Here is an 11,136-nt window from a genome sequence, read left to right on the forward strand (position 1 = left end):
AAAAAATATATAAAAATTATTTTAACTTTTTTAAATATATAATCGTTTTTTTATAGTATCTTAGAATTTATAGACATTTGTTTAGATTTATCTATTATTATTAATCACTTTAAAACCGACTTTAAAATGTCTTATATCATACCAACTTTGAAATCAATAAAGTGACTATTAAAGTTATTTTATGTATGTTAGGTATGTATTTGGTTTTTCAATTTTCAACAAAAAATTGAATTAATTTATTTTTGAAAATTTAAATTAATTTGGTTTCTCAGTTTTAAAATTGTATAAGTTTAGTTTTTTAATTAAATTTTCATAAATTTATTTAAGTTATTTATATTGTTTGACATTTTTTTAATGTTAGTTGATAAATATGTTTGAAACGTTAAATAAATTTAATAAATAACTAAATTTTCACATTTTTTAGGTTTAAAAATTAAATTGGCCAAAATTTAAAAAAAATTAATTTTAATTTTTATTAAAAGTTAAGAGACAAAAATATATTTAATTATTTTATATATTAATAAGATAAATAAGACAATAAAAATACAAAATATATCTAAATTTTACTTTATAAGTTAAATATGTTTTTAGTTAAATAAATATAATATTTTAAAATATTCTAACTCGACCCTGAGTATATAAAACAATTTAACACCTACAAGATATTTTTAGCAATCCGAGGAACAAAATAGTTAAGAGGCATTTGTAAATCAATTTATGAACTAATAATATACAAAATAATCTGATATTATTTTTAATCCAAACAAAACCTTAATATGTTTATTTGGGTTATTGTCACACTCAAATTCTAATAACGAATTCATTCTTAATAATCCAAAAAATATTCTGTAAGTAAATTAAATTCTAAGAAAATTTGGGAGAACATTATCATTCCAAAGTTCGGGTTTGATTTTCCTATATTGTCTTAAGTTCATGGTAAATACAAAAGAGTTATAAATGAATATTGGTTATAAAATCATAAAAACCTAATATTTTAAAATACTCAAACACTTTAACATTCAATAATTTTTTTAATATAAATAATTATTTTAATTTATAATAATAATTAAATTTTAGAAAAAAATAGTTAAATTTAAAAATAAATTGTCATTTAAAAGATTAGCTTGGTAAAATAATTATTTTTATTTAAAAAAATAAAGGATCATATTAGAATATATATATATATATATATATATATATATATATATATATTTAAATATAAGGGTATTTTAGTAATTTTAAAATTTAAATTAAATAAAAAATAAAAAAAAGTAGTTATTCATTAATTGTTTTTTAAAATAAAAAATAAAAAGAAAAATAGTTATTTTCCATTACTTAAGGAGTATTTTTAATTATAATATTTTTAAATAGTTATAATTTTTATAGTTACGTTTTTTCTTTTTAAAAATAGGTGAATCACATCCATAGACAACATATTTTCCATGACTTAAAGGTATATTTTGTTATTTTTATTTCCATGATTTTATATAACTCGTCTGGGTTTATAGAATCCGTCTGGGTTTATAGAATCCGGGTTAAAAAGCAACTACCTTTTATTTTATTTTTTATTTTTAAAAACAACTACCTTTTAAAAAATATATAATAAAAACTAATAACTTTCCTCGTGGACCAATCTGAACTTTTCATAGCTACCTTTTATTTTTTTTTATTGTAAATTAAATTTTAAAATTATTAAAACATCCTTAGATTTAAAGTTGGTTTTCTTTTTCAGCAAGGACATTTTTGTAACCTAAAACTTGATACACTTTGCTAAAATGTACCAACTAAAAAATCAATTTACGTAAATTAGCAAACCCCACACACAAACACACACACACACACATATATATATATATATATATATATATATATATATATATATATATATATATATAATCTTTTTAGATGATATTTTTATCAAAAGTACAAATAATTATCTATATACGATATGATATTTGGGTCGAACGGTTACGACTAGTAGGCGAACGGTCCTAAACGGTTAATGGACCTCAATCATATTAATGATGGGTCATTATGGTTTTTTATTATTATTGGGCCTATGGACCATTACGAGAATATGATTTATTGAAAGTATATCTTAACAAATATTATAAGTGTCAGATAAGATCAGATAAGATCTGAACAACCGGATATTCAGGTATAGTTGTTTATATTATATTCTGTTTATATTTGATAATAATCTATATATACAGGATTGGAATCACAAGTCAGGTACGCTCTCTCTTACGTTATCTTGCTTTACAATATACTTGCGATTCTTTACCTAATTCATTCTGAATTAGCAGAGAGATTTACTCTCCTATCTCATACTGAGAATTGATAGCCTTGCACTGAACTTTTTTAAATAAAAAACAATATACTGAATTATTTTTTTAATGGTTTTTTTCTTAGAGGTATTTTATAATTTGATTTTCTGAGTTGATATTTATGTGTTTTCAATTGAGACGTAGTTTGGAATTCGATTCTCAGAAAACTGAATTTTGAATTACATTTTTTTTTCACTTAAAAAATATGGTTTTATAAAAACGAATTCAGAGAGTCTCCAAAAATCGAATTTCGAAAAAAAAAAATATCAACTCAGAATTCAGCTTTTCAAAATCTGAATCCCAAATTACCTCTCGACAAAATTCACCGAAAAAGCAAGTCAAAACTCAGCTTTCCAATAACCGATTTTCATAATTCTAATAACAAATTCTAATTATCTTAAGTTTGGTATTCTTGAAAAACGTTTTATAAAATAATAACATTATAAATTTCAATTTTTTTATGGTTACTAAGTTACAAGCAAAACACTTATATTCTCATAAATTGTGTATGAAACTTAAAATTGTTAGGGTTTTGTTAAACCATTTAAGAAATTATTGTAAACTTTTGGATATTGTTTTTTAAAATAACACAAGCAAATTTGATAAATCTTTCTCTTCCAATAATTTCACCAAAAGTGAACAAAGTAACTCTTCCCAAAACCTCACTCTCTCTTTCTTCTTTCTCCCTTCATCTCTTTCCAATGGCTTCCATCCCCACACTTTCTCCATCCTTAACCAAAATCTTCCCTCACTCCACACCTCATTCCAACTCCAATCACTGCACTCTTCCTCCCACCTCTCTCTTCGGCACCAGGATCACCCTCCAACGCGCCACCTCATCATCATGTTCCCTTCCCAATACCAACTGTCGTGCCACGTCAGCAACGGTGTCGTTTAGCCTCCCCTCCCCGTAAGTTTCTCGCTCTCCCAACACCTCTGAAACCTTCCCACGGTGATGGGTCTCTCGAATTTCCTTCTGGGTCGTCTCGGACTGCTTAAAGTTTCAACCTTTTTTTTTTTGTTTTCCCAGGAAACCCCTTTCCAATGCGCCAGAGAAAACCCCTAAGTGAGTTTGTTGTGGCTGCTGCTTTTGTTCACGTTTACCAGTGTGGTAGTTGGTTGTGTGTGTTTATGTGTTTGAGGGTTGTGTTTGGTCAGGTGGTCGGCGAGGGCTATTAAATCGTTTGCAATGGCAGAATTGGAGGCGAGGAAGATAAAGTTTCCCAACACGGGAACCGAGGCTATTCTGATGGGGATTTTGGTTGAAGGTTTGTTGCAATTTCAGTTATAGCCATGAAAACTAGTGCTTTTATCTTTGAATGAATTTTTGTTTAGATAAACTTTGGCTCCTACAGCTGCAATTTTGGTCACCATAATCGTTTAGTTTACTGCTAGTAAGTTGTCATGTGTGTGTTGACAATGTTATATCTTTAATAATAAGATTTGTCATCACAAAAAGCAGCATAAGCTTTCGAATATGTTATATCACTTGAAACACTTCAGCATTTTTTTAGTAATCAGATTATATGTTAGTTTTTCATTAGGACCAAGATTGCACATAGAAGAAACTACGGAGATAAAAAGCAGATTTGAGTCTAAACCTTTTCACATATATATAGGAGATAAAAAATAAGACAGTAAAATGAATTAAGTTGTTTTTGTAAAGTTGTATTCAACTTTACAAGAGAAGTTAAATGATTTTTTGAACAGTCATGGGGGATTAGAATTTCTTTTTCTGTTTTATCCTTCCAAATGAGTTATGGGTTCAACAATAATATATCTCTAGACATACTCAAGTTTTCAGTGAAGACGATTATTTACTTGTGGCTTCTCCCTCTTCGTTTTGAGCGGTTGTATTCATGTTTCATAGTTTCATTATTATTGAAGGAAACATGGTGCTATGTACATGGCTGTCACTATAACTTCAGATTCTGTGAAACCTAAACCAAATATGCCAATTCAAAGTTTGGCACTAGAATCTACTTCGTTTCTTGTAGTTGAAATAAGTTTGGCACTAGATCCCGCCATTTGAATTCCTAAAGGTTTTTTGTCTTCTTGAGCAATTAATCAATTTAAATGTTGCACTGGCTTTGTGCCTTTTGTATATCCTTATGATGCAAGGATATTAACAAGTATCGGATACATGTCGCATTCGTCTCATATTAAAAAAGATAGATACGTTCAAAGTATATATTTATGCATACATATAATTCACAGAAATCTTTGTTAAATATTATCCAAATGTATATACAAATAGTAAGAGTGAAATTTGCTGCTACCAACATTGCATGTTTTTTAATAAAGTGGTGATTAAATATCAAATCCTGAATACGATTTCATGGGATAGATCACACAAATTATATATTTCATTTATGTTTAACTTTTGGAATAAAATAGAAATAAAAACAATTATAATTGAATATAAGACTAAAAAGAAAAAAAAAATGACTATAAGAAAAAAATATTATTGTTATATATATCAGTGGAATTTTATATATGAGGGTATTTTACAAAAAAAGGATTAGAGTGTGGGTCCTTGGGACATGTTTTATTTAGCATGGATACTAAATAAATACAACGAGAATTCACAACATGGGATTATTAGCTGTACCAATAAGCAACAGTTCTAACTTGTAAGTACTCTTTATATGTATATTAAGCACTCTTTTATTCTTAATTGCTGACACTTTACAGATACTTTAAACCTCGGCACTGATGCATTGGCCTGATGAATGTATTGGTTCATCTTAATCATTTTTTGTTTTTCTTTCAGGAACAAGTAGAGCTGCTAAATTCTTAAGAGCCAATGGAATTACTCTTTTCAAAGTACGTGACGAAACTTTAAATCTACTTGGCAAATCTGACTTGTATTTTTTCAGCCCTGAACATCCTCCTTTGACTGAACCAGCCCAGTTAGCCCTTGAATGGGCTATTCAGGAGAAACTGAAATCAGGTAAGCATGGTTTTTACAAATGGTCATAAGCTAGATTCATTGTTCCATTTGGGATTTTCCTTTTCCAAACATTTCCATTTGTTAGTTACTTATTGCATGAAATGAATCCATTGGTGCATTTGGCATTGTCAAGTAGAAAGAAGCTGTGCCTCTTTTGATAGAAAGAGGCTGAAATATGAAAATTAATTTTAAATGAATTTGCAAACTGTTTAGGGTCTAAACACATGATCAACCTTAATGGTTTTATAACTTTGTGCCTCAGCCTTGTCCAGTTTTGTTTGTCTAATGTATTTGCAATATGACCATGTCATATTGCATTTGTACAATGTTGATCTTGCTACCTAATGATCTTACTCAATTTTTTTTTGGTTTTGTCTTGTGTATTTACTAAAATTGTGATATAAAATGTAGGTGAAGGAGGAGAAATAAACGTGACACATATGCTTCTGGGAATTTGGTCACAGAAAGAATCAGCAGGTCAAATAATTCTGGCTTCTCTAGGTTTCGATGATGAAAAAGCCAAAGAACTTGCTAAAACAGTAAGTCTTAAGTTTTGTTGATTTGGCTGGCTAAATCCTTAATGTTAATGTACAAATACGGTTTCTGTGTTTGCAGATTGATGGAGATGTTGACGTGAGTTTCAAAAGGCAAACATAAGAAATGTCTTGCTCTAATGGTTGTTTCCAAACACTGTGTTGTACTCCATTTTGGAGGTGATGCATTTCTTATTCTTTTTTAATTTATACAAGTTTTGTGGAGCTCAATTTTTAAGCAGTGTGTGATGGTGGAAAAGGCAATCACACACTGTATCATCTCTGCCCTCTTAACTTTTCACCCTTTTTGACTTCACATTGTATCTCTGTCAAATTTTCCTAACTGCGAAGCTTTTTCATTATGCAAATTAAAATTGTAATGAACCCTTAAATATCTTATGTAATCTGTGAAAAAAAATTATTGATTTGTTTCATGCATTAGCCAAGAAGAAAGTAATCAGATGAGGTTCCTTTCCAATGATCCTCTGTATGACATAGAAATGATAGAAAGAAATAAGTCACCCCATACTATAGATATAGAATTTTCTATGTAGTTGCACATAAAAATTGTTTTTTAAGGTTAAGCAATGTTGCTTAACTACTAATTCTACCATAGGAACAAATGGGGTGATATTGCAATATAGTTGTTTAAGAAAAACAAATATTTTGAAGAAGAAAAGTGGTAATGTTTTAAGTACTAATATATGATCAATCATTTAATTAATTTAATTATTTGTTTTAGCAACTTTGATATTGGAGTATTTGTTAGAATATTTAAATGTGGTATTATTATATGATCCACAACATTAAGATAATTAACTAATAAATTATGGATGATGTAAGATTCATTTGAAATGAGAGAAATTGAACCAGTAAATATTTCCCCTTCTTTGTAAAGAAAATTTAATTTTTAAATTAAGTAAAGTTATTTGGTTCTGTATATTTCTCAGTTGGTGAAATTTTGGTCTATTCATTTTCTGATCTTAGTTACGATTAATTGGATAAAAAAATAGAATTTTAAAATCTGAATACTAGCATTGCGAAAAAAAATAATTAGAGATTAAAATGATGAATTAAAAGTTAAAGGGGTCGAAATTATAATTTAACTACTTTTAAATATTTAAGTAATTATTACTATATGATGAGTGAATATTTTTTACTTTACAGTCATATGGTTAAACTTATTACAATATACAATTTTAATTGATAGAAGGAATAAACTTATTTATGTTTAAAATATAAAATAATTGGTTTTATGATAATAACATACCAAAATGAATTAAAAAATAAAAGATCAAATATATAATTTAGTCCAAAAATTAAAAAATTCCAAATATTTATTTAATATATTGTTGCTTTATGTTTAGAATACAAATTAAATTTGCTACTTTTTTTTTTTTTCAAAATCACTCGAGTTTAACAAATTATATTTTCTTTTGAAAAATTGCAGTAAAATTATACCACAATACAATTTTCGAATTTAAATAATAATAATAATAATAATAATAATAATAATAGTAATAATAATAATAATAATAATAATAAAGCAAGCTAATGTTTTTCATTATCCTTGGCAGCTCTAAATGTGCTTTCATACAAAATAACTTTTTTATGTTTTTAGTAGAAATACACATTTTATTTATATTTTAAAGTCGGGTTATTTTTCTAAATATGTGAATGGTTGTGTGGTATTGATGATTTTGTAATTATAAAATTTTAATATTTGCATTCATTCTAATAGTGGGAGAAACAGTAGATAAATAATTTGAAGGGATTTAAGAGTAATTTGACTATTGTCTTTTTTTTAAAGAGACTTGGAAATAAGTAAGAGTGAATTGGAAAATAAAGTTCAAAGTTTTTGGAAATTAGTGTAAGATTTGACTCATGTAATAGATAAAAAAGAAATGTTTAATTTGTAAAAATTGAAGATTACTAAAATGTCCTTAATAGTAAAAGAAATATAAAGTAATAATAGTTAATAATATATATATATATATATATATATATATATATATATATATATAATTGTAAAAATTATTATAAGGAAAAAATTTAAATGAAAAAAAATTGTATTTAAGTAAAGTTAAATAATTAATTTCAAATTATAATATTTTGTGAATATAAGTCTCGCAAGCAACTGAATATGTTTACATTGGAACTGAATACAATCGAATACACTTACGTTGGAATCAAATATGATGTTTTCATGGATTCCTACGTAAGATGGATCAATTTCGCCTCTTTTGGAATTGAATACGTGTCGGATCTTTGTCTTCCTTTAGTTTCACTGATTTAGAGTTCACTGTCTTCAACCTTCATTATACTACCTTATTTTGAATGACAACTAAGAGGTTATATCAAATTTTCACAAAAAAATCACTACAAATCTCTTCTCTTAAGCCAAGATCAAATAATTCTTGCATTAACAAATTTTCTTTCTTTCCTCTTCACAAATTCGTTCAAACAAACAATAATATTCACTCTAATCCATCTTTACAAATTCTATAACAATATAATTCTTTAAAACGAACATAATGTTGAAGATTTTGGAGAAAATATATGTGAATATAAAAGATGTTTCTCTTTTTATGTTGAGATTAGTGTTATGAGGACTAAACTTAGAAATGTAATGTTGGCCATTGAGTTGACTATTATTAGAGGTTAACTTCCTTATTATTAGAAATGAACTTCATGTGGGTGTTAATTGTTTTAACTAGGGATAACAACGGGTCGGACATGGATAGTGTCTATTCGTAACTCGACCTGCTGGATAAAATTGTACCCACTACTCGCCCCGCTACCCGTTGGATACACGTCTTAAAAAAACTCGCAGATTTTTTTTAACTTGCGGGTACCCGTTGGATACCTATTTTCAACCCACAAATATTTCAAAAAATTATTTTATAATTTTTTAAATGAAAAAATCCAGATTAAAATGCAAAAAATGCAAATAATATTTAAAACATATATCCAAGTAAAGTCAATGGATAAGTAAAAAAAGTTAAAACTTAAATTCAAATTAATTCAAATTAATAGTAAAACTAATTCAAATTAACACGAATTAGTACAAATTAAAACTCAAATTCAAATAATTGTTCTAAAAATAACACTCCAAGATTTATGTTTGTTCTCCCACATCTAAATTTTGACCACTTAATTCCTAAAACAAATAAATACAAATAAAGTCATCAATCAATGACAAAGTGAGACTATTGATAAAATTAGATTAAAATATTATAAACAAAACTACTAACATCATCATCCATTATTTCCTACAGTATTGCACTAAGTTTCATGTTATCCACTTTCAATTTTGAAAAACTCGTAAAAGGAAAATAAATTCATTTGTCATATCCAATCATTTGAATGAATATAAATATGTAATTTGAATTGTTAATTTAATTACCTTGTGTCACTCCATAGCCAATCTTGAGCACACATCAATGCCTCTAAAGTGTTTGGGTGTAATCTACTTCGATTTGGAGTAAGAAATCAACTACCATTACTAAAAGAAGACTCAGAAGCAACTGTTGAGATAGGAATGACAAGAAAATCTCTTGCAATCATTTGTAAGATTGGATATTTTAATCCATTAGTCTTCCACCAAATTAAAATGTCAAATTCTTCATCTAAATCCGCTAGTGTAGGTTCCTCTAAGTAATAATCAAGTTCTAACTTATAATTTGATGGTTCATTTTTCTTTGCAATATGATGTTTTGGAAAATCTCTCCTCCAAGCATCTTTTCTTCCATATACAATTTGGCCTACATCTATGTTCGGATTTTGACATGAAGAAACTGACTTCTTACATTTCATGCACATTTCATACTCTTTTACCAAGTCCTTAAAAAGAATCTTTACCTTTTCAATTTCACAATCAGATTCATTGTCATGTATTTAAGGGGAAAAATAATCCAACAAATGAATTTTGTACTTGGGATCTAAGACAATACATATAGCCATCACTGCACTGATCACACTCCAATACTTGTTAAACTTTAAAACCATGGATGCAACCATATGGTGAATAATAGAATTGGGAGAGTTAAGCCATTCCATCAAAGCCAACCTAATTTCACATACATTTGGAAATAAAATGTTTGTTGTTGGATAAAAGGTACCAGAAAACAAGAGTGTCACATCATAAAAATTTCCAACTTTTGGCAAATTTCCTTTGCCATTTGCCAATCATGTGCGTTAGGCAAAACTTTATATTGACTCTCTCGTTGTGATAAACAATCAAATACATCTTTGTATTGTATGACTACCTGAAGCATTAAAAATGTAGAATTCCACCTAGTTTTGCAATCAACAACTAATTTTCTTCTGAATGGAATATTCAATTAAGCATATGTCTTTATAAATTTCTCTTCTCTTTTAGGTGTAGCTTTCCAAAAGTTAGCACTTTCTCTGAATTTTCAATGAAATTAGCAATTATGAACAAACCATCCTTCATAATCAAATTCAATATATGTGCACAACATCGTATGTGAAACAATTGGCCACCCAAAATAAGAGACCTAGGTGAAATCTTGTCTAAAATGCGATCAATCATAACATCATTTGAAGTGCAATTATCAACTGCCAAGTAGAAACTTTTCTATCTAGATTCCAATCCATTAAACATTCAACCAACAATTCAGCAAGAACTTGACTAGTATGAGGAGTATGCACATACATAAACCTAAAATTGAAAGTCATATTTTATTAATGTAGTGAAAAAGAACAATGTTAATGTAAAAAACACACTTAAAATATAGTATAGTGTTATTAGCTCACAAGTCAACTTTGTAGCCTCCACAAATCATCAATAAAGTGAGCTGTTATAGTCATGCAACCTCTATTTTGATTACTAGCAATCCACATATCAATTGTAATTGCAACTCGACTTTGAATCCTTGACAACAATAATTTCAATTTCTCTTTTTCGACAATGTAATCTTTCATAATATCATTTTTTAAGGTGTTTCGAGAAACCACTTTAAATAGAGGTTAGCACAAAATTCTTTAAAGCCTATGTGATTAACCATTGACATTAGATACTCATGTAGAATTATCATTTTCCGGAGTGTATCTCTAACTATTTGTTGATTAAACACACAATTGCCAACAACTACGGTTTCACCACCTTCTTTATGAGTTTTTAAAAATGATTGCTTAATGTTCCGTGTTGTTCGAAGCTTGCAACTCTTGCAAGAGTTGAAAACTTTCTTGAGAAACCATTTCAAGAGTTGTAAGCTTCGAACAACACGGGACATTCGACAATCATTTTTAGAAACTTACAAAAAAGGTGGTGAAACCATAGTTGTTTTAAACGGGTAAC

The 11,136-nt window shown here is 27.7% G+C and overlaps 1 protein-coding gene across 1 annotated transcript; it reads left to right on the plus strand.

Moving 5' to 3' along the window:
• The first annotated feature begins 2,946 nt into the window (after nucleotides 1-2,946).
• On the plus strand, nucleotides 2,947-5,840 carry LOC106757357 (ATP-dependent Clp protease ATP-binding subunit CLPT1, chloroplastic). The gene is made up of 5 exons (XM_022784597.1): nucleotides 2,947-3,237; nucleotides 3,358-3,393; nucleotides 3,486-3,595; nucleotides 5,101-5,280; nucleotides 5,692-5,840. The coding sequence occupies exons 1-5, from the start codon at nucleotides 3,029-3,031 to the stop codon at nucleotides 5,838-5,840; spliced, it is 684 nt and encodes a 227-aa protein (XP_022640318.1). The 5' UTR covers nucleotides 2,947-3,028.
• Nucleotides 5,841-11,136: the final 5,296 nt, after the last annotated feature.

This window comes from Vigna radiata, chromosome 1 (genome assembly GCF_000741045.1).
Source record: "Vigna radiata var. radiata cultivar VC1973A chromosome 1, Vradiata_ver6, whole genome shotgun sequence".
NCBI lineage: Eukaryota > Viridiplantae > Streptophyta > Magnoliopsida > Fabales > Fabaceae > Vigna > Vigna radiata.